This window comes from Orcinus orca, chromosome 11, assembly GCF_937001465.1.
Source record: "Orcinus orca chromosome 11, mOrcOrc1.1, whole genome shotgun sequence".
Classification (NCBI taxonomy): Eukaryota; Metazoa; Chordata; class Mammalia; order Artiodactyla; family Delphinidae; genus Orcinus; species Orcinus orca.
The window spans coordinates 77,997,244-78,021,450 of NC_064569.1; the positions used below are offsets into that span (position 1 = coordinate 77,997,244).

The 24,207-nt window shown below is 38.8% G+C and overlaps 2 protein-coding genes across 2 annotated transcripts in view; one reads left to right on the forward strand and one right to left on the reverse strand.

Moving 5' to 3' along the window:
• Nucleotides 1–336: 336 nt before the first annotated feature.
• On the forward strand, nt 337–23,006 carry SNRPF (small nuclear ribonucleoprotein polypeptide F). The gene is made up of 4 exons (XM_049695041.1): nt 337–496; nt 2,385–2,510; nt 7,895–7,959; nt 22,027–23,006. Exons 1-4 carry the CDS (start codon nt 494–496, stop codon nt 22,094–22,096), a joined length of 264 nt encoding a protein of 87 aa, XP_049550998.1. The 5' UTR covers nt 337–493; the 3' UTR covers nt 22,097–23,006.
• The window catches only part of CCDC38 (coiled-coil domain containing 38), a 35,099-nt gene continuing 19,713 nt past the window's right edge, over nt 8,822–24,207 (reverse strand). The window contains exons 7-12 of the mRNA XM_033427533.2: nt 22,314–22,383; nt 20,621–20,772; nt 19,191–19,326; nt 14,412–14,617; nt 12,207–12,300; nt 8,822–9,881 (exon numbers count right to left, since the gene is read on the reverse strand). Coding sequence (XP_033283424.2) covers nt 9,768–9,881; nt 12,207–12,300; nt 14,412–14,617; nt 19,191–19,326; nt 20,621–20,772; nt 22,314–22,383 — 772 coding nt within the window. The 3' untranslated portion in view covers nt 8,822–9,767. The remainder of the gene's footprint in view (nt 9,882–12,206; nt 12,301–14,411; nt 14,618–19,190; nt 19,327–20,620; nt 20,773–22,313; nt 22,384–24,207) is intronic.

Sequence of the window (24,207 nt, forward strand, 5' to 3'; positions counted from 1 at the left end):
AACCCGAGAGCCCCAAATTCGTTCTCCCAGGTGTACGAGGACAAAGGAAGCCCCCACTAGCCAAGTTGGCAAGACATCACGTCCACTCTACAGGGTACACAGTGCACCCTCGAGGTAGGTGAGCAAACGAGAAACCAGAGCCGCCTCACGGCATTTGCAGCCTCGCAGGTATCCTCCCGTTGGCTTGGAGCAGCCGGTTTCCCAGAGGCCCGCGCACTGCCATGGAGGCGCGCACCCACTCTGCGCAGCTGGTTGCCAGGAGACATGCCCAGCCACCTCCTCCAATCAGCACGCACCTCTTTGCGTCCAATCACAGAAGCCAGAAGAGAGGTAGTCGGAGGTGAAAGGTCACGCTGCTATTTGGCGGCCATTTCTCTGGAAGCTACGCGGCTGGGGACCCTGCTGTGGCTACTCCAGTCACGAGGGTCGGACGACAGCTGGGTCGGCGGCGAGTAGCCTGCAGCATTTGCCCAGTACTGCAGCAGTAGTCGCGATGGTAAGGAGAAAGAGAGCGGCCAGCGTCCCGTGAGAGAGAGAGGGCGGGTGACCAGCCTTGCCGGGCCTGGTGGTTGGTTCGCGCGTTTCCCATTCATCCGCGTGAGGCGCGGCGCGCCGGGTGGCCAGCCCCTTTCTCCCTGCTCTGGGTGTCTGAGGCGCGCCCTCCTTCCGAAGCGCTCCCCTCCCCAGGAGTGCCCCTGCCCCCTTCCCCGTCTTCGTTTTGTATCCGAGCCTGAGGTGTCCTTGCTGCCTGGGGCCACAGGGCTGGGGTAAAAATGCAGCGGTTTTTCACGTCCCACTTATCACACTCCACAATCCGCTTTCGTCCCGTGAGGTTGGGGGGCCCTGCAGCCCTTTGGAATACAGAGCCCAGGCTTTGAGCATTCTCCTGTTCGTTTAGCAAAGCTTTACTGAGCGCCTGCCGCCTGCCAGGGCCAGGTAACGTTCTAGGTGCTAGGAATATAGGATAAAAAGTACTGATGCGGACCCTGCTCTAGGTTAACTCAGACATTAATCAAACAACGATAAATACATAATTTCAAATAACGTTAACTGCTAAGAAGGGAGCAAACGGTGCTGTGAGGGGGCGCCGAGGTACGTTAGAAGAGTGGTTACAGGTGGCATCCCTTGGAGGAGGGATTGAACCTGAAATCTAAGAGATGTGGAATGCAGCCCCGTGAAGAGCAGGAGGAAGCGTGTGTACCTCAAGCTCAGGGAACAGGAGCACAGGCTGTGAGGCCGGAAGGAACACCTGACTAGCTGGAGGAATTGAGAAAGCCACAGCCGCCTGCAGGGATAGTGGTCATGAGATGGGGTCGGGCAAGACCTCTTAGGCCGTTTTAGGAGGTCTGGGTTCCACTCCAAGTGCAGTTGGAAGCCATCGAAGCATTTTAAGCAGAGACATGGTATGATAAAAATAATACTTGCCATGTGGCTAATAAGTTGGAGAAAGATGAGTGAAAACTGGAGACCCATTTGAGATCACTGTGAATGTGCTTATTCTAGAGGGTTTAGTAGCCAAGGTTATTGGTTTTCTTTCTTTGGCCGATGAGTGAGCAGATGAGGAAAGGAAGAAAAGTCTGAATTCACTGGGGGTACTACCGGTTAGCTGAATAAACAAACATTAAGTGATTGCCCATATGTAGGAGGCACTGCAAAGTCAAAGAAGACCCAGTCCTAGCTCCTGGAATTCAGTTGAAGATCGTGGAGCATGATCTGTCCCTGCCTCCTCCTGTAGCCTCATACAAAACTAATTTGTGTGTCCCTGAGATCCCTTGTTCATTCACTCTTCCCTCCTTTTACATAGGTACCCCCACCCCCACCCCACCAGATCAGCCCTTTTCCCTCTGGAAATACCTCTCATCCTTTAAAACAGAGGCATTACTTATTTCAGGCAACTCTTCCTTTTCTTTTAACCTGGATTGTTTGATTGTTTGGTACCCTTGTACATAGCATATCTCCTCTTACTACATTGCAAAATAATTGTCTATTTGCATGTGTTTTGGCCCTCCCCCCTCCCACTGTGGGCCTGAGGACAGGGACTGTTATCTGCTTTTTTTTTTTCTTTTTTCTGCCTTTCCCTTTGTTTCTTTATGGCCTTGGAACAGTGAGTGATGCATATTAGGTGTTCAGTGTTTCTTAAGTGAACAATGAATACTTCTACAAGTCTTGATGGATTGAAGGTGAAATTGGCTAACTGGGTATTTAAGTTTCTCTGATGCTCTTCAACAAAAGTGAAAATTATGTAATAATGTGAGAGGGAAACAAGAGTTTTGCTTCATTTGGATACTATAAAGTATTGGTGATTTGATAGAGAAGAGAGTAGGTAATGGAAGCCAAACTAAGGAAAAATAATCAGTTGGGTTCTTTTTTTGTTCTTTGTGCAGAGTTTGCCCCTCAATCCCAAACCTTTCCTCAATGGATTAACAGGAAAGCCAGTAATGGTGAAGCTTAAGTGGGGAATGGAGTACAAAGGCTACCTGGTGTCTGTAGATGGCTATATGAACATGCAGGTAAGCTGAAGAGTTACAAAGATCATTAAATTGTATTTATTTTTCTTCACCTGACTCCTCAAAGGTTTAGTGTGACTTACAAAGTTGTAATTAGTTTAATTGACAAACACAGAGCAAAATTCAGGAATAAAGTCAAGGCCAAGGAGGGTGTTGTAACTGTGATAACTATGTATGAGACATATTAAAGCAAAATTCAAGCACAGATTTGACTCCTAGCGGTTAAAAGTAAGAAGAGCTCAGACATTTGATTCACAATGCCATAAGACAAATACACTAGAGTTCGCAGAAAAAGCAAAACTTTTCCCAGCACTTAGCTCTGAGAGAAACTTTTCCACTGAAATTCTTAAGTCTTTTGATGAATGCTAAATGTACAACATCAAAGTAATTTGATAAAAGCAATTTTTTTTTTTTTTTTTTTTTTTTTTTTTGCGGTACGCGGGCCTCTCACTGTTGTGGCCTCTCCTGTTGCGGAGCACAGGCTCCAGATGCGCAGGCTCAGCGGCCATGGCTCACAGGCCCAGCCGCTCCGCGGCATGTGGGATCTTCCCGGACCGGGGCACGAACCCGTGTCCCCTGCATCGGCAGGCGGACTCTCAACCACTGTGCCACCAGGGAAGCCCGATAAAAGCAATTCTTGAGGGAGAAGACAGACTGACCAAAAGAATTGATGAACTGGCTACTTGTCTATTAAACTAGCTTCTGTAAATGTTTCAGCCACGTTTTGTTTTTTGTTTTTAATTGAGGTAAAATATATATAGCACAAAATTTACCACTTTAACCATTTTCAAGTGTGCAACTCAGTGGCATTAACCGCATTCACATGGTTGTGCATCCATCACCATTATCCATTTAAAGAACTTTTTCATCATCCTGAAGGGAAACTCTGTACCCATTAAACAATAACTCCCCATTCCCTTTGCCTCCTGGTAAACACTGTTCTTTTTGTCTTTATTCTAGGAACCTCATATAAGTGGAATCCTACAATATTTGTCCTTGTGTGTCTGGCTTATTTCATTCAGCATGGTGTTTTCAGGGTTCATCCATGTTGTAGCATGTATCAGAATTTCATTCCTTTTTATGGTTGAAATATTCCATTGTGTGTAGCGGTCCCTCAGTATCCTTGGGGGATTGGTTCCAGGACCTGCCTGGTATACTGAAATTCACAGATGCTTGAGTCCATACTTGGCCTTCCGTATCCGTGGTTCTGCATCAGCTTGTTCATGCGATCTCAAACCTGTGTTGTTCAAGGGTCAACTCTACCTCATTTTAATCGTTCTTCTGTTGGTGAATATTTGAATTGTTTCCACCTTTTGACTGTTGTGAATAGTTCAGTGAACATATGTGTACAAATATCAGAGTCTCTACTTTTTCTTTTGAGTCTATATTCAGAAGTGGAATTGCTGTATCATACAGTAATTCTTTGTTTAATTTTTTGAGGAAGTGCCAGACTGTTTTCCACAGCAGCTGCATCATTTTACATTCCACCAACAATGTACAAGGGATCCAGTTTCTTAACATCCTCACCAACACTTGTTATTTTCTGTTGTTTTTTTTAATAGTCATCCTAATGAGTGTGAAGTGGTATCTCATTGTTTCGATTTGCATTTACTTAATGATTAGTGATGTTAAGATCTTTTTATGTGCTTATTGGTCATTTACATATCTTTGGAGAAATGCCTGTTCATGTCCTTTGTTCATTTTTAAATTGGGGTGTTTGGTTTTTTTGTTGTTTAATTCAATAGTTTTCAGCCAGGTTTTTGAAGAAAGAGTTTGAGGTTATATTTTCCTGAAGCGCAGGTATTTATGTGACTGATTAATGGCTGATGAGTGAACTTTAAAGGGTACCTAGATAGGTGGTCAAACCAATCATGACTCCCAAGTATTCCAAACTGATAGTGCGGTAGGCAAAGTACTAATAGGAGCACTTGTAGGCCCAAAGCTGACATTTTCCTTAATTTAAGAGTTTACCACGTGAACAGACAATGCTCAGGTCCCCAAAGTTCTTATAGAGCATGGTTTTGGCCTGGAAAATTCCCTAAGCAGGAATCATTTACCAAGGCCATAGAGAAATTTGAAGACTATATCCATTGTGCTGAAAATGTTCCAGACTTAGATAGTGGTGATAATTACATAACTTTATGAATATACTAAAAACCACTGACTTGTATACTTTAAAAGAGAATTTTATAAAGAACTATATCTCATTAAAAGAAAGGGATAAAGAATACCCACCAAATACTTGGTTTTAGAAGTAATATGGCTTCCTAGTGAACCTGCCAGAGTTATGAAATGTATCTCTGAGTAACTAACCGCATTGGTGATGCTTTTGAGTTTGTTCACTCAGTGAATATTTACTGAGAGCCCCTATGTGCCTGGCACTGTGAATACACCAGTGAACAAAAACAAAAGTCCCTATCCTCAAGAAGTTTGTGTTTTAGTGATGGGAGATGGTAATATAATGTGATATGGTATCAGGTAATGATAGATGCTATGGAGAAAAAGCAGAAATGGAAGAGGGTGACAAGAGTGTACAGTATTAGATAGGATAGCCAGGGAAAGCCTCTCTGAGGAAGTAAATTTAAACAGAGACCAGAATTGAGTGAGCAACTAAAGAGAGTGTTTGGGGAAGGAGCATCCCAATCTGAGGGAACAGCAAGTTGCAAAGGCTTTGCGGCAGAAACATGCTTTTTCTTTTCAAGGCACAAGAAGGTGAGGGCAGAGTGAGTTACAGGAAGTATGATAGAAAGATTGGAATGGTAGTCATGGAAGACCTTTTAAGGAATTGTAAGAATTTTGGATTTTATTTAAAATGTGATAATATACAAACAGCTCATACAACTCAATATCAAAAAAACAAAACAAAACCAAACAACCCAATCAAAAAATGGGCAGAAGACCTAAATAGACATTTCTCCAAAGAAGACATACAGATGGCCAAAAGTCACATGAAAAGATGCTCAACATCACTAATTATTAGAAAAATACAAATCAAAACTACAATGAGGTATCACCTCACACTGGTCAGAATGGCCATCATCAAAAAGTCTATAAATAATAAATGCTGGAGAGGGTGTGGAGAAAAGGGAACCCTCCTACACTGTTGGTGGGAATGTAAATTGGTGGAGCCACTATGGAGAACAGTATGGGGGGAGTTCCTTAAAAAACTAAAAAATAGGGCTTCCCTGGTGGCGCAGTGGTTGAGAGTCCGCCTGCTGATGCAGGGGACACGGGTTTGTGCCCCGGTCTGGGAAGATCCCACATCCCGCGGAGCGGCTGGGCCCGTGAGCCATGGCCGCTGAGCCTGCGCGTCCGGAGCCACGGCCGCTGAGCCTGCGCGTCCGGAGCCACGGCCGCTGGGCCTGCGCGTCCAGAGCTTGTGCTCCGCAACGCGAGAGGCCACAACAGTGAGAGGCCCGCGTACCGAAAAAAAAAAAAAAAAAAACTAAAAAATAGAGTGGGCTTCCCTGGTGGTGCAGTGGTTGAGAGTACGCCTGCCGATGCAGGGGACACGGGTTCGTGCCCCGGTCCTGGAAGATCCCACATGCCGCAGAGTGGCTGGGCCCGTGAGCCATGGTCGCTGAGCCTGCGCGTCTGGAGCCTGTGCTCCGCAATGGGAGAGGCCACAACAGTGAGAGGCCCGCGTACCACAAAAACAAACAAACAAACAAAAAATAGAGTTACCATATGACCCAGCAGTCCCACTCCTGGGCATATATCTGGAGAAAACACTAATTCAAAAAGATACATGCACCCCAGTGTTCATAGCAGTACTGTTTATAATAACCAAGACATGGATGGAAGTAACCTAAATGTCCATTGACAGATGAGTGAATAAAGAAGATGTGGTACATATGTATCACACACACACAATGGAATATTACTCAGCCATAAAAAGAATGCAGTAATGCCATTTGCAGCAACATGGATGGACCTAAAGATGATCATACTAAGTGAAGGAAGTCAGACAGAAAATGGCAAATATCATATGATATCACTTAAATGTGAAATCTAAAAAATGATACAAATGAACTTATTTATAAAACAGAAACAGACTCGGAGACAGAAAACAAACCTATGGTTACCAAAGGGGAAGGAGTGGGGGAGAGATAAATTAGGAGCTTGGGATTAACAGATACACACTGCTGTGTATAAAATAGATAAACAACAAGGACCCACTGTATAAAACAGGGAACTATAACTATATTCAATATCTTATAATAACCTATAATGGAAAAGAATCTGAAAAATGGGGTAACTGAATTACTTTGCTGAGCACCTGAAACTAACACAGTATTGTAAATCAGCTATAGTTCAATTTTTTTAAAGTGTGGTAGAAGGCCTTTCGAGCATTATTATAATTTAGAAACCAGTTTAAATGTTGGTGGTGAACATCTGCCGGAAATAATCACTTTAAAAAAAAATTAGTTGATGTTAATACATTATTTCTGAGAGCTATTGCATACAAAACTAATTGTTGGCAACAATTTCAGACAAAACCATATCCCCTGAGTATAAGAGGTTATTTTTTGTTCTCTATAGGAGAAGGAATAATATCCAGTAGCATTATTAATTCATTAACATGTTTTAAATGCCTTACCTTATATCCTCTCTAAGACCTATTTTTCTTTCCCTTTGCCCACTTGCCTAGTTAATGAAGGAAACTTCCCTGTTTCCTTTCTATCTTGTTCATTTCTTTTGTGAGTCCCAGTAGCACTGATTGTAATTTTTTTAAATTATAAGTAAAGTTTATTATCTTTATGTAAAAGGAAAGCTAAACATTTTGATGTAAAATTAGAAATAATAGAGTTCTCTAAAGTAACTATAAAGGTCACTCTTAATTAAACCTCCTCTTAAGAACTTATTTTTTTCCTGTTTATTAGCACATAATTTTTAAAAATTCTTATTCAGTTCTTTAGTTTGGTTGTTGACTAATATAAGAGTATTTGGTATTTTAGCCATAGCTTTTGTACCCTTTGGGTTCCTCAGTATGATATAATGCTATTACTCTGAGAAAAGTTAACGTCTGTTTCTTTAGACCTGAATTATTCACAGCTTATTCATAAATTGGAGACTGTCTTCCTTGACATGTTGTTTTAATGTTTAATAGAAAGAAATATTACATTATTGAGATTTAAAAAATTGTGTTGAAACGAGCTTTATTATATATCAGTTCTACATCCATCAATGTTAACTTTACTGAATGTTCATATGAAACCAAAAAGTACTACAGTAGTAATAGAAAACTAATCTTCTAATTATTGTAGGTAAATGTGAGTCATTGGTACCGAAAGTTCTCTGTTAATAAGTTCTCTCACCAATATTAGGTGTATAATACTATTTTCCTCTTGTGTGATTATACTAATATATTTTCTTTTTATTTAAAGCTTGCAAACACAGAAGAATACATAGATGGAGCATTATCTGGACATCTGGGTGAAGTTTTAATAAGGTAACAAAACATCAGTAGTTTATATAAGGAGTTACTGGTGAGCAGTAAAAATACCTGTTTAAATAAACTATTAGTGCCCCAATCTCAGAATTACTTTTTTTTAATCACTATTAATTTTAACATAACATTCTACAACTAGACTTCAAGATTCTTGAAATTGTTAAACTTGTCAAAGCAGATTTAAATATTTGGGAGTTGTTCATTCTTAAGGTTTTTCTAGTGTTGATATTAAACTTTCTAGCTCTTAACTGTACCTTTTTCAGTGGTTTTAGTTGCAAGAGCTTGGTTTTGAATTTTAGGTGGGTCTGGCTGCTATTAGGGATTCGTATTACACTTATTTTCTAGAACTAGCTTCACATCTCCAAATTCTAGTCATTATTCCCTTTGGAAGATCATAAAGATACCATTTTGTAACAACTGCATGGTATAAAAATGAGTGTCATGTGCTCTTTAACAAACCAAAGGTAAAATTTTTTTTAAAAGAGAAAGAAATGATGTATTGTAATTTTAGCATTAATATTTTTGTAATGAAAAAATCTAATAAACGTAGTAATTCAGATCTTATATGGTTTCTTGTTGGAACAACAAAATGGACTGTTTTTCTGTTTACAGGTGTAATAATGTCCTTTATATCAGGGGTGTTGAAGAAGAAGAAGAAGATGGGGAAATGAGAGAATAGCATCTTTCGGGGGGAATTTTTTTTATATATATTTGTAGACAATAAAGATTTGTTTGTTTTTCAACTTGACTGTGAGCTATTCATATTCAGATATTTACATGCAGAGCTCAAATGTTGAAACAGTTGAAAAATTATTCACAGAACTAATGCTTTAAAAGCCACCCAACTTTATTCAAGTTGGTTTTCATGTAAGCCCAATGCTGTATTTTTTTTCTATAAGGGAAATTTATTTATATGCTCTATAAATGTTTATGAAAGTCAATTTTATCCCTTGTAATTGTATATTAACTGAGACCTTTTAAAAGCAACTGTTTCTTTTAGAGTTATTTTTGAGCCACTTTTGACACATATAAAGTTAAATATTTTATTAGAGTTAATATAGACTTTTACTTACTAGTCAATAAATTACATGTTAATTCTATATCAACGTGAGCTAAATGATATGCACATTACAGCTAAAATTGAAACGTCACCTGAAAATTAAGATGGTTTTGAGTATAGAACACAACAGAAATTGTGAACTGACATGTAGGCTGAAGACATACTGTTTGTTCACTTAAGAGAATTAAGTTTTCTGAACAGAACCCCTTAATGTGAATTAAAAATCAGTCTCATGGTTGGTTATGTCTCATTATGTTCTCATGAGAACATAATCTAGTAGTTTTCATTTAAGTTTTAAACTCCTCAAATCAGTATTTTAGAGTTGCACATTGTTAAAATGTATACTCCACAGTGATAAAATTGACACTGTGAACTTTCCTGTGCACTGGTTGAAAAAAAAAAAGATTATTTAAAGTCTTAGGTTGTCAGAATGCCATTATTGCACTTAAATGGTCATTCACCATACAGTTACATCAGTAAGGTCACTTTGGATGTGTATCCCCACCTGGGACAACAGAAAGTATAAATGTTTAGCTATATGGAATAATGGTTAGGATGTGGATAATAAAGGTCTTCAACAAAAGAAAATAACTCCCATTTCCAATCCTAAGAGCCTTTTAGAGTAAGGACCTGTCTTCCTGAAATTGGTTAGGCCTGTGTGTGGGGCAGAATATTGCCATTACTGAAAAGCAAAAATCTGCAAAATATGCCTAAAGCATTCTGGTTATAAATGTCTTACTGCTCCTATTCAAGTGAAAAAATATTCTTCCTCCAGTGATTTTGTTCTTGTATCCTTGACTAAAAGTAGTTCACGTTTGTTAGCAGATGGAGGTTTTGAGCGGTACATAAGTTGTCTTCCCAGCTGAAACAAAAGAAAAAGTAGTTAATATTTTCATATAACCATTTTCTATTGAAGTGTAACTAAAATACTAATATTAACTTGATTTTTCTGAAGAATAATATAGTTTAAAATAGTAAATAATAATCTCAATTACAAAGGGATTGATAACCTAATGGATGTCCAAATGCAGGCAAAGTTAAGTAACGAATGGAGCACCATGGTATGCAGAAGACAGGGCAGTTAGGTTTTATGGGCAAGTGGGAGGATTTAGATAAAGTCATCAGATAGCTTGTGTTTCAGGTATGCTAAGCTTAGAGAAACTCCATGTTTGAGGCCAACACTTCATTTCTCAGTAACTGCCATAGCTAATTTCTACTCCATTGGTTCAAAGAGACCACTTTCCTCTGCTAAGCAACAGCTGACTGGTATTTAAAAATCCTGTTAGGGCTTCCCTGGTGGCGCAGTGGTTGAGGGTCCGCCTGCCGATGCGGGGAGCGCGGGTTCGTGCCCCGGTCTGGGAGGGTCCCGCGTGCCGCGGAGCGGCTGGGCCCGTGGGCCATGGCCGCTGGGCCTGCGCGTCCGGAGCCTGTGCTCCCCGGCGGGAGAGGCCGCAGCGGTGAGAGGCCCGCGTACCGCAAAAAAAAAAAAAAAAAAAAATTCCTGTTAAACAAAACCTTGAGAAAACCATGTACTATTTTCTTAGGCACGAGAAATCCTGTTGGCTCTTGGTCCCACCAGGAGAGGCTTAGGAATACCCCAGTTCATACCTATTTATTCTCTCTGGAGCATATACTCAAGTATATCATACTAATCTTTCTCTTTGAGTCTTTTCTCCCCCTTCTCCTTATTCATTTATTTATTTTTTGTTTTGCCTTTATATCTGAATTTGTATAAATTAAATGTATAAGAAAACTGTTCTGTTAGACATGAAATTTGATGGGACATTTCCATTGTGCCTCAAAAGGGGCACCAACCCTGTGTGTGACTGTCCCCTGCATTGCAGAATGTTTGACATTCCTGACTCCAGAGAACTAAATAGCACTAGCAGTCCTCCCCTCATTATAACAACAAAAATATCCTTAGACGACTGGAATCCTTGAATTCCTTTCCTAATGTCATATTTTTCCCCTCACTGGTGATGATCTCCTTTGATAACCTTTGTTATTAATTTCTGTCTGGGAAAATTGCCAGTGATGAAATGTCCTAAATGTCCTCTGAAAGAGTAAAATCTTCTTTCAGAGGTCTTCATACATTGTTGACTTATCAACATTCTTTCTCCAATTTTCTTCCAGATTTAGTTTTCATTCTCATTTTTAGTCTGTTAATTCAGTAAGCATTTATTGAGTGTCCACTATGTGCCAGGCATTGGGGATACAAAGGTCATAAAACTCATTCATGGTCTAAAAGGAAAGATGGATATATTAAAAAATAATCACTTTAATTTGGTGAGTTTAGTAAGTAACAGTATATACATGTAGCAGGGTGATGAATGGTTAATTCTCTCTTAGAAGAAGAGAAGTTAGAGTTGAACTTCTCAAGAGAAGCAGAGTTGAACTAGATAAGTACAGACCCTTTTAAAGATGAAATGCTTATTTAAATAAAATTAATCATCACTTCTTGACATAGTACATATTAACAGCTACCATACTTCAGAACTTTAAGTACTTACCTCAAAGGCTGGTTATGAGGCACAGAAGCATTCACTATAGGTTAGCTGTGACTATGGTGAGAATCAATGTCCATATTAGCTTTGCAGTTAACTATGAGATTGCCTTCCTGGAACATACTTCAGACTCTAGCTCAGAGGAGGGAGAGTGGCATATAGAAACAAAAGGCTCTTCACACCTAGGGGGAGTCATAGACCACGTGCACTCTGTGACTGCCCAATTCTAAACTTACTGAACAGGTAATCTTGAAATATGAAGAACCTTGGCTTCTGGTCAGATTCTGCTGCTAAATCTGAAGTGACTCTGGGTAAATTATTTTAACTTCAATTATAAGTCTCATTATTTTTACAGTGTGAGGATTAAAAGACCCTTCCAGTAATATGTAATTCACTTACTATTATTTTTTTAATTCTCTAGTTTCATGGCACCTGGAGCTAAAGAAAAAGAGGAGAGGGGAGAGGTTTCTTTTACCAAAAAGTTAGTCTAATGGAGAACTGTAGAACCAGTAATTTGAATCATTCTAAAAGTAGCAAGGAACCAGAGAGAGATCAATTTAAGCTGTTAGCAATCTTACTGAAGTTTAACCTGGATAAATTAGATGAGTTAGGTATTTTGTTTTTGCACCACAGAAGCCCTCACACATTGATGTAGTGGAACCTATTAATAACAAAACACAAACCTTTTTCTTTGGTTGTGCTCCTGCTCTTTCCAGAGCAGTTTTTAGCCTTTCCTCCTGGTGTTTTTGTTTTTCTTTCACTTTCTCTTCACGCAACCTGTCAAGAGGGGAAGACATTGTTCTAACTATAAATCACAGAAAGTAAAAAAGACCTACATCATTACTATTTGGTAAAGAATTATGTAAATATTATAAAGTTTCCTTTAAGGTTAAATGAAAATAATACTTCATCTTCACCCAAATCTATGGGTTTTGAATATTCAGGTGAAATTTCAACAACAAATCCTGTTTGTGTTGAAATGGGAAGAAAACGCATGTCACCATTTTGGAAGAAGTAAAATCTATCCAAATCTTGGTCTAAAACAAGCACCTCAGCAAAGCTTTCTCATCACTCCATTTACAGTTCGGTACTTCGCAGTTAATCCGTATGGCAGCCACTTGAATTAATTTCCAGTTATTTCCCCCTCTTTTTAAACCTTTTTATTGAAGTATAATGTGGAGAAAAGTACACAGATCACAAGTGTATATAGTTCAATGGATAACCACAAAAACATACTTTCCAGTAAATCTTTTTGAATGTTATCCTCAAATTAAGGCCAAGAAATAGTATTTGTCTTCGTTCTCTTCAGAGTTGTTATGACGATAAAATTAAATGAGCTGACTTATGCAAACTGTCTAGTCCAATGCCTGGTACAGAATAACCACTGGACAAGTGATAGCTTTTGTATGGATGTATATAATTATCAATGTAACATTCACTGAACATTTTTTATGCAAAATTAGGTGTTATGTTAGGTGCCTCCAAACCATGGGAAAAATCCAGTAAAATTCTCCTTTTGATAAGAATGATAAGTAATTGGAATTAGGTTCATGTATCACTACTGGAAATAGTAGTAATTACAAGATGCAAATGCTCTTAGTATAATTAGTCAAAGGTCATCTTCTGGAAGGAGTGATTTTCATTTATGATTTCTTAAAAAAATTGCTTCATATTCAATAAAATCCCATCAGGATCACCTTAATATATTCTGGACTTTGTTTTTATATGGAGGAAACCATATCCCCCCCACCCCAGTAATGTAAGCAGTAACAAAGTATCTAATATTAATGGCTACTCTTTGAGTACTTACTATATGCCAAGCATGCTTTAGCGCTTTACATAGATTATTTAATTTAATCCTCACAACAACCCTGTGAGATAAGTTCCATTATTACTGCCATTTTACAGATAAGGAAACTGAAACTTAAGAGAGGTTGTGTGGCCTGCCTGAGGTCACAAAAGTTGTAAATGGCAGAACCTGGATTGAACCCAGGCAGGTCAGCTCTAATGCCCATGCTCATAGCCATAGTTCTAGTATGCCTGCCAACATGTTTTTTTGCTATAACAAGAACATTATTCCACCTATAAGCATTCTCTATATGCTACATTATACTAGGGATCATATTATATTTATAATAATCATTGCCTCAAAGGTAGTATGTACATAAAATCCTTATTTAACTTGGTATGGAAATTTCTAAATCAGTGAATTCTCCGGGAAAGGCCCCAAGCTAGGCAAAGATGTGGGGACATGGGGGCTGGGCAGGGGTGGAGGTGAGGGTGGTGGTATGTGTTCCAGGGATGGCAATCTTCATGAGATTATCTTGAGGAATAAATGAGTTAATGAGTAAATGTGATGTATGTAAGTGTTGGCAGTTAGGAACTGAGGAAAACCCTCATTACATGGCTCTAACTTTCAAACAATTCCTTCATAGGTTGAGTCTCCCTGTAGTTTTCCAATGAAAGGCTCCTAATTCTAGTCTTGGGCCCTTCACCACAAGTATAGTTCTCCTTCTACATTATAGCCCTTTGAAAATTTTCATGTAAGTAGTGAATATTCACTCTGAAAATCACTTTTTCAGGCTAGAAGGACCCCTTGCCCATCCAAAACTATGTCATTTGCCCCTGATGAACTCTCTCCTTCACAGTGCTCGTTTTACCATTGATAACGAGATGTTTATTTCGTAAGAATATGGATGTTATGTGTCTCCACACTAAATAATAGCTCCATGAGGAGGGCAGGGCTGGGTTTGATTCCACTGTGTCTCTATATTGCGTATAATAGAGACTTGCTGTATAATAGACTTCTTAATGTGTGTGGAATCCAAGCAAAAACAGCTTCTCATTAAGTCTTTCACTACATTTATATCATAAGACAGTGACTGTACTTTTGCCGTCGTTCTTTCTGTTTCATCCTCTCAATTGCCTCCACGGTTTCTTTGGGAATGGATTCAATGAGATCACTCAGTTCCACCAGGCGAGACTCTACTTTTACCAGCTTTTGAACTGGGTTGAGGCTGCCAACCTCAGCATCTCCAATGCAGACTTTGTATACTTGATTAATTTTTTTACTAAGAGAGTCTATCAGTTTTTCCTGAGGTTGAGAAGAAAAGGAGAGCAGAAAACATAAAATTTCATTACGATTTTCTTGTTCATTCAATAAACGTAAAATTCCCTTTTACTATATGATAATGAAAAAGGCTTTTATGTTCTTCTAAGTATTTCCTTTTTTAAAAGAAAAACTTTAGTACAACATAGAACAGTGAGAAAATGCAGCATTGAATTTATGTTATAATTTATAGTCAGATCATTACTATAGTAACACCTTGGATTATTTTCTTTAAAAATATTTCAGTCTAGGTATAAAAATAACTTAATAGGACAGATTGTCTTTTTGCTTGAATGTTTTCTGTATCATTCTCATTCAAGTAGACACTACATAAACATTTTAAATCCTTTTTTTCCCCACTCTAACGCATTTCCTAGCAGCACAGTGTGTGAGCTCCCTTTTTTGCCCTTACTATTCTTATTTGCTAAAACTATAATCCTGTATGATAGTTATTTGCATACATGCCTTATCTCCCCTCCTAGACTGTAAGCACCTGGAAGGCAGGAGCTATTTCTTATTTTTACACTTATATCTAAAGCAGCACCTTGCACATAACTGTGCACTTAATAAATGTTTGCTGATTAAATGAATGCATTCTCTAAGGAAAAAAAAAGTTACAAGCAAACAGATTCCTAAGCTGGCCTATAAAATCTTTTGAGGAGTTTTTTCATTCTCTCCACTGGGAAGCCATTCTAGTACTCCAGTCTAAGCAGAGGCTTAGGCCAAACCTTGCTGATCCCTGTACCTGGCCACTGTGCCGTTTTAACTGTTGGTAGAGATGCTCGAGCTTGTAGGTAACATGTTTCGGGACCATAAGGAAACTTTCTGTCTCTCCAGTGTGTACCCGGCATTCGCAGATAAAAGGATCTCAATAAACTGAGCAAAGTAAATCGTTCTCCAGGTAGCATCCTGCCCTCATTCCTGCTTCTCCTCAGGAAGATGAGAATCACCATAAAGCCAAGGACAAATAATCCTCAAGACAGATGTAGCTCCAGGAGCCATGGGAGACCCCTCCTGAAACCACAGACTCATTACAGAGCCACCAACACTTAATTACAAGTCAAGATCTGTTACCAATAGTTTACTTCAAACAGCTTGTCTGTCCCACCTAGTTTAACAAGCTTTCTGATGGTCCTGTTTGCCATAAAGTCCCCCGTTTTTCTTCTAAAGTAACACTTACTGTATTCCCTATTTATATTTAAAATATGCTTCTTCTAGGAAATTTGGAGAAATACAAAATAATGTTAAAGGAAAAAGTAAAAAAAAGCAAAAGTCCTATTTGCCATAAAGCTTTTTTCTTTCCCTTTCTAAATAACATTTATTGTATTCCTATTTATATTAACACATTCCTTTTAGAAACTTTAGATGTATAGAAAAATATAAAAGGAAAAAAGTATAACTCATCAAGGGGCTAAAATATTGTACTTGGATATGGAAAAAATTAATGTGGGTCATTAAAAATATATATTCTGAGAAAACATCTTTAATATGAGAATGATTAGTAAGTTGATGGAAGTTTTGTGGGGAAACCTCTTGAACACTTAGAAAGAGCTTTAGAGATGGATGGGCAGCGACCTTTCAGCATGTCTTGTTTTCTTTTTAAGTTCTGCCTGTCAAACAGGAGAGGAAAAGACAAGTAGAGATATTTTATTAAGATAACAAGTTAAGAACAGTGTAAGAAGTAGGATTGGGGAATGAGGTTAAAGAAAATACTCATGTATGAAAAAGAGATTGAGGGCCTGGCCCAACAGAGCAGAAGGACAAGGAAAAAGGGAGCTCAAGGCACAGGCCTACAGATGACAGAGAAGTAAAGCATCAGTCCCATCCCTGGAGCTGCCACCAGATGGCGGGCCCAGCCCAGAGCACCTCGGAGGAGGAGCAGCCAAGAGAGGCTGCAAGAAGTGGGAGGAGATGCTGCTTCCTGCTGTGTAGCGGGACAGGATCGGGACAGGACCGTGAAAGGCTCAGAATACTGGATACGAACTCTGGATGCCTTCAGCAGTGAATGGGAAGTGATCTGACCAGAGCAATGATTAGGAGAAATAGTTGTATCAAAACTGGATAGGCGAGGGGGTAGATGTCTAGATGACCTTTAAAGTCCTTTCCAACTCAAGGATTCTGTAATTCTAATCCATGTTATGTTCTGCTGAGTGCTGACTGTAAACAATTTTTGCAATTGAACTTGATTAGCTCCCTGTGCCCAAGAACGATAAAACGAGAGATGAGGACGTTCTGCAAATTGAACAACGGAATAGCTTACATTCCATTTCATGTTCGATAAACAACTGCACAAAACAACATGTATGAATCTCACAAACATAATGTTGAGAGGAAGAAACCAGACAAGCCAGACATATTACATGATTCCATTTATATAAAGTTCAAAAACATGAAAGCTAATCGATGGTGAGAGAAGTAAAGATAGTGGTCATCTTGGGTGTATGGCAGAGACTGGAACGGGGCATGCGGGAGGCTTCCGGGGGTGGTAATGGTGTGTTCACCTTGAGGAAATTCCTTGAGAGATAAACTTAGGATCTGTGCACTTTTCAGTATTACATTATAGTTGAGTTTAAAATTTTATTTTAAAAGTAAAATATTGAATCAAGGAAAAATGTTTTTAGGGGATTAAGTACAGTTAAGAGTGTGGAAATTTTGAAAGAATAAAATACTCATAGCTCCAAAATACCTATGATAATTTATGAATATTAAAATTAGACACAGCTATGCTTATTCACTCATAAAGGATTATGTTTTGCACATTTCAACATATGAAAAGAATGGGAGTGGGGAAGCTGGAAAATTCTTAGAAAAGAATACTTTCCCCTGCCAATTGTCCTGCTCTGCCTCTGCTTCTCTGCCCCAACATTTCACATTTTTGGGAGACACTGTGAATTATTAGCTCCATTTTCCCAGAGTATATAATACACGGATGCCAAAATTACACTTGTGACCCAAATGTCATAGTCTTTAAAAAAGTAATTTTCAGATCAATTCTATCTTCTCCATTTAGGGCTCTGGTTGCTTCAAAGTTTGAGTATTGAAATGCCACTTTTTTTCATAGCCACCCTAAATTTGGATGAAAGGGGCTTGGTGGAGGGCACGGGGAGATACCACTGATATTTACCTGACATTTTTCATGTTACTCAGTTTCAGAATTATTTAAAACAGAATTGAAGGGTGGAAACAACCCAAGTGTCTGTCAACAGATGAATGGATAGACAAACTGTGGTATAAAAATACAGCAGAATATTATTTGGCTGTAAAAAGGAATGAAATTCTGATGCATGCTACAACATGGATGAACCTTGAAAACATGCTAAGTGAAATAAGCCATAAACAGAAGTCCAGATACTGTATGCTTCCATATATATGAGGCAACTTTATAGAGACAGAAAGTAGAACAGAGGTTACCAGAAGCTGGAAGGTGGGGGAATGGGGAATTATTATTTCATGGGTACAGAGTTTCTGTTTGGGATGATGAAAAATTCTGTAAATAGATAATGGTGATGCTTATGCAATAGTGCAAATATACTTAATGCCACTGAATTGTACGCTTAAAATGGTTAACTTGTAAATTTTATGTTGTGTATATTTTACCACAATTTAAAAAAAGGTTTAAAAAAAACCCCAGCATTGAAGAACTGAGAGGTGGCTGTCATCACACTTCCTGCTCTGGCAGTGCACAGTCCTATCCCCTCCTACCTCCGGGTGTTATGCCACCCTAGGAAATGTGGGCTGTGAAGGAGCCATAAACAGCTTTGTCTTTTATAACCCTGCCCACCTATGGGCAGGGGAGCATAGTCATCTTCTGACAGAGTCCCCTTAAATCTACCTGTGTTTGAAAATCAAGTTCATAACTATAATTGTGATATTAGTCTCACATATGAGTTTTGAATTTTATTCATTTGAGATTTTTACAAGAAAACCAATGTTAGCTGGAGTTTGTTATGGGTCTTAAAACTAACCTAATCATTCATTCAACAAACATTTATTGAGCACTTACTTTATGAGGACACTAAACTTAGCTGACTAGATAGGGTAAGACAACCCCTACCCTGGGGTTTGCATGGAGCTGGGAGAAACCAGCACGCAAACAGATAAGCACACGTGGATCTATGCAGACCCGAAAGAGGCCACAATCTATTACAAGCTCACTGTTGGGAAGATAATTCCTTTCAGTGCTGATTCAGTGATTCCTCTGTTAATTATTTGCCCCTCAAATTAATACCAAAATGATCACAGGTAGTGAAATACTTCATATGTATGGTAATATGTATACTGACTAAAAGAAATTATTTATAGGCGGGGAAATCTCAGCATCATACTTTGTAACATTTTAAGAGAACTCCAATGCCAATTTAAATGCTTTCTATCTACTGTGAAATTAGCTATTACATATTGACAAGGTAATTATTTCCAAGCTGCTTTCTGGGCTCCATCATCAACCTGGGACTTGTGGTTTGCTTTAATTCCCCTATTCCAATGCTTAATACACAGGGAATGCAGATTATTAATATCATGAGCCAAAATAAAATTACTACAGGCAAAGAATGATTACCTGAGCATCTGAATTACATTCTCCAAAACTAAATAGCCGGGACCTTAATTCCAGTTCTGCTGCTTTTTCCTCTTCTCTTACACAGTTAACCTTAAGCATTTCCTTGTGTTCCAAAAGAAACTCTATGTTGGTATTTCTATTGCAAAAGAAGAAAGAGACCCTTGTCTGTAATTTGTGGTTTAGTGAAATAAGCCATCAGTCAGGAGCTTCAGCACTCCCTCCAGATCATGTGTCAACATCCTATGTCTAGCAAGCCAAATACAAGTTTATATTTTAAGACATTGACAAAGTACATGCAACTTTTCAGGTTAAAGTGAGAAAAATAAATGCACAGATGCTTTTTAACTTCCATCAGGAAGCATTTTTCTCACCCCACCCCCACTTCTGTGGTTCCCCCGAGTCCCCCAAATAGAAAGCAGCAGAGCTGAGGTATCAGGAGCCCAAGCTGTGTGACCTAGTATGTCAGCGTTCTCAAACCTGGCTGATAATCAGAATATCTGAGGAGCCACTGGGTAAAGTACAGACTCCTGACTACTCACTTAGAGATTCTGATATAGATCCCCTTTTCCTGCCCAACCATACCCACCCCATCCCCTCAAATCATATTGTCAGGGCGGGGGCCCCATACACTGAGGACTGGGAGAGAGGAGACAAGGATTAAAAGGATACAGTAGTCTACTGGGTGATTATGAGATTATGGTTTTAGGTTCTTAACTTATGAACAAGTTAATATGTTCCAAAGTTCAATGTAGTTTGACTTAACTATTTAAAATGACTGCTGTCTTCTGATCCAGAAGACTCTTCCCAAAAAAGGTTCTACACATTTTTAGTGTAGAGTAGATATAAAGGTCTATTCTCTGCAACTTGAAGCTATTTTCCAAAATTGTAATCATATAAAATTTTAGAGTAGAAAGGAATTTTGTGAGTCATCAAATCCAGCCTCCTTCCCAACAGAAATCCTTTTTTATAGTAGCCCTGATATATCAATATGTACATTATAAAATGATATATTTAAGTCACACACAAAAAAAACTTTTGCTGAGAGTCACAGCCAAGTAAAAGGCATTTATTAGCATTATCCAAAGCATGAATTGATTAGCCAGATGATAGCATAAAACTGTATTGAACAAAAATTAAGGCAGTAGGTGACATTTCAATTCTTTTTAATCTTTTAAATTGTCTCTTATTATTGCTAGCTAGGAAAATATTTTGACAAGTGAAAAGTAGGGACTAAAATTAAACTAAAGCCAGTCTATTCTGTGTAAATATAACTTCTACCTTTTCCACTCTTCAGTGTAAACTATTATTAACAAAAATCCCATCCTAAATCCAGAGAGACCACAAGGAAGGGCCATACATAAATGAGTTGGACTTTATCTCTGGTTAGAAATCGGTTAATAGAATAAGTCTACTCGTTTTTAATGACTTACATTTTATCCTGTATAAGTTTTTCTTTTTTATTTACATCTTTAAGATTTTCATCTACATCTTGGGAGTATTGTACCAAAGTAAGATTCTGCTCTTCCAGCTCTGTGAGGACCTGAAGTAACTCTTCGGGTTCTTTGAAATAAAGTTCTGGCTCCTAATCAATCAATAATGAAGAATATAATTCGCTTAAAAACATGCTACCTATGTACATGTGACATCTAGGGAAGAAACAGTGGGGTAAAGGAATACCGTTCTGATTATGAGGGAGACATGGGCAGAGATTGACAAAGGAGCCTATTTCCACATGAGAGCTGGCCTTCAGGAAGAGAGCACTTTGGGTGTTGGGGGGAGATCAAGGTTATTAGGGAAGGGGAAAAGGAAGAGGGTGAGGAAAAGAGAAGGAAGAAGGGATGGAGCAGAGGAGGAGGCAAGGGCAGGAAACAGGGAAAAGGCAGGTCTACAGAAAGGTAAGGGGAGAGGAACAGAAGAACGAGAAAGACAGGAGGCTAAGTGGAGGTCATTTTCTCCCCACATTTTAATGATTTTCTATTTTCCAAAATTTTAAGTATAAGTTTATATTACTTTAAGTAAATTTAATTATTAGCAAGATGACTTGAATATTTGCACACCCATGTTCATCATATTTACTATAGCCAAGAGGTGGAAGTAACCTAAATGTCCATAGACGGATGGATGGGTAAAGAAAATGTGGTATATCCATTCAGCCTTAAAAAAAAAAGGAAATCCTGTCATTTGCTACAATATGGATAAACCTGGAAGACATGAGGACATGAGACTAAGCGAAATAAGCCAGTCATGAAAGACAAATACTGCATGATTCCACTTTTACGAGGTATATAAAGTAATCAAACTCTTAGAAATGTAAAGTAGAACGTGGTTGCTAGAGGGAGTGGGCATAGGGGAGTTGTTCAATTGGTGTATAGTTTCAGTTTTGCAAGGTGAAAAAGTTCTAGAGGTCTGTTACACATCAGTGTGCTTATAGCTAACACTACAGTACCATACACTTAAAAATGGTTAAGATGGTAAATTATGTTTTTCCTACAATTAAGAAAAAAAGACTTGGATAAGGTATGTTATACATAATACATGGATGGTGATTTCAAGTGTTTTTCATTCGTTTTGAGTTTCTGTGGTTGTATATAGTGTGGGATTAGCTCAAAGTCAGGGTTGTAGCCATACAGGGCTGTTTTGTTGAAGGTCAATTTATCTCACAGTCCAGCTGCCCAGCATACCTCAAGCCCCAATAAAATGATAAACAGTCAGAAGGTGGTTATTTTTATAGGAAGACTGTAGATAATGTATATCTCCTAAATTGTTACCTTCTTATAGACCTTTATTTATTTATTTTTAATTTTTTTTTTTTTTATCTTTTGGCCACACCGTGTAGCATGCGGGATCTTAGTTCCCCGACCAGGGATGGAACCCATGCCCCCTGCAGTGGAAGCATGGAGTCTTAACCACTGGACCACCAGGGAAGTCCTGACATTTATTTTTCATTAAATGTCTGATGACAAAGATGAACTGTATATAACTGGAGAACAGTATCAAAATCATATTTTCTTCTGGAAAGTTGTGAAATATTTGGAATAGGACATTTTAATTTCAAAAGAAGAAATGAGCATTTATACTTTTCACCAAACACAATTTTTAAATCAAGAAAGATAATCTGGTTACCAGATCATAGTCCATATCATCATCTAAAAAGAATTCCGAACTGTCTTCTGAACTGATACTTTCAGGTCGGCTGTAAAAGAAAAAGAAAATGCCTGATTTCTGAGCCACTTTCTGTCAACAGATTCGCTTTCATTTCTAAATTGTCTTTGGAACCTAACGGTAACATAGTTCTTTTCAATAGCCTGTTTAGCCTTTTAGGGAATTGCTGATTGCAGGAATCCATGGATTCCATGAGTATGCAAAAGAAAATCAGATTCAGTCCCAGACAAGGGTGACATATGCAAACAGACCACAAGGAAGGGCCATGCCACATGATACCAATTATTTGAGGTGCATCTATAAAATTTCAAATTTTAAAAAAATTTAGAAAAAACAAACACATGACAATCTACATTGCTACATCTGCTTTGTCCTTTTTAAGGCAGTATTCTTGAGAAACTAAACATGTGCTCTAGTGCTCAAAACAAAACGTGTGTTCCAAGTAACACAATATTTGTCTTTTTAAGAGTAGATTTTACCTTTTAAAATATCTTCTGATCAGGCTGAGGAAATGTTGGTTGGGGGTGGGTGGGTGATGAGGTACATCCTTAAAGAATAATTATATGGCTTGCAAGGTGGCTCTGGAAAAATCCTTTAAGAAGGATAAATTGAAAATGATTGGAATATTAAAAGGGGCAGGGACTAAAAAAAAAAAAAGGGGCAGGGACTAAGGAGAGAGTAAGGCGGCTGTTGGTGTGATCTAGGTAAGTAACACTTTCAAGTAGAGGGTAGTGATGATGGGAAAAGTGAGTAAATGGGTGGGGCTTGGGAGGAGAATCTAGAGATGCATGAAAGAAAGAATTCATGGTAACCAAGAATAGAGCTACTGGGGTCAAAACAGAAGAGACAAAGATGACTCCAATGCTTGTAGTTTGTGAGCCTGGAATAATGGAGGTTGCACTAACAGGGAGGAAAACGGTTAAAGGATGGGATAAGAACAAGATTAAGATCTGCTTTGTTCATGTTGAGTTTGAGGGGACAAAATAACCTACCTGGAGCTGCCCGTTAGGCAATTGGAAATAAGTTGTAGGAAAACTGAGAAAGGGCCATAGAAGTAAATGAATATTTGGGAAACATCCCCTGAGAAAGCATTTGGTACTGCTGTCCATGCCACTCTTCTTGGACTCAGTGATAGCATTTTCTAATCAATCTCCCACCTCTCTGATACTTTTACCTTTTGGGGTTCCTTTTCTTTGGGTCTCTGGTTCCTCAGCCTTCTTGCCTCTCATTCTAACCATTCTTTTGGGCTGATCTCATCCTCTCTCACAGATTCAACCACTGCTAATATACTAACTCTCACATCTCTCTCTCTTTCTCTTGAGCTCTGGACTTCAATGGCCAGCCTCTAACTGGACACCAGTATCCACTTGGGTGTCCCCTGGGGAGCTCAAACAGACACATCCAAAATCACACTCTTTATCCTCCTGCCAGGCTTGCTCCCCTTACTGTGTTCCCAATATCATTGAATGACAACATCATACACCCGGTTGCCACACTAGAAATTTGGGAGTTGTCTGTGGCCACTCTCTTTTCCTCACACTTCCCCCAAAGTGTAGGGGACGCCTGTCAATACCACTTCCCTGATGTGTCCCACAGCCTTTCCTTCTTCGTTCCCGCTGCCACTGTCTGGTTGAGGCAGTCCATTATCTCTCACCTGATGAACTGTGACAACAGGCTCCTAACTGGCCTGTCCATTTAGGAGTTTCATCCCTGTCCATTTTATTTCTAGTTTCATCCCTGTCCATTTTATTCTTTAAAATACCACCATATCCAATTTTCTAAAATGCAGATCTGATTGGGTCTCTGTCACACACTTGCTAAAACCCTCAGTGGCTCCCCAGGGCACTTGGAACAA

Coding starts and splice junctions, on each gene's coding strand:
- SNRPF (XM_049695041.1), top strand. Junction 2,511..7,894: donor ATGGCTATATGAACATGCAG/GTAAGCTGAAGA, acceptor TTTTATTTAAAG/CTTGCAAACACAGAAGAATA. Junction 7,960..22,026: donor CTGGGTGAAGTTTTAATAAG/GTAACAAAACAT, acceptor CACACCGTGTAG/CATGCGGGATCTTAGTTCCC.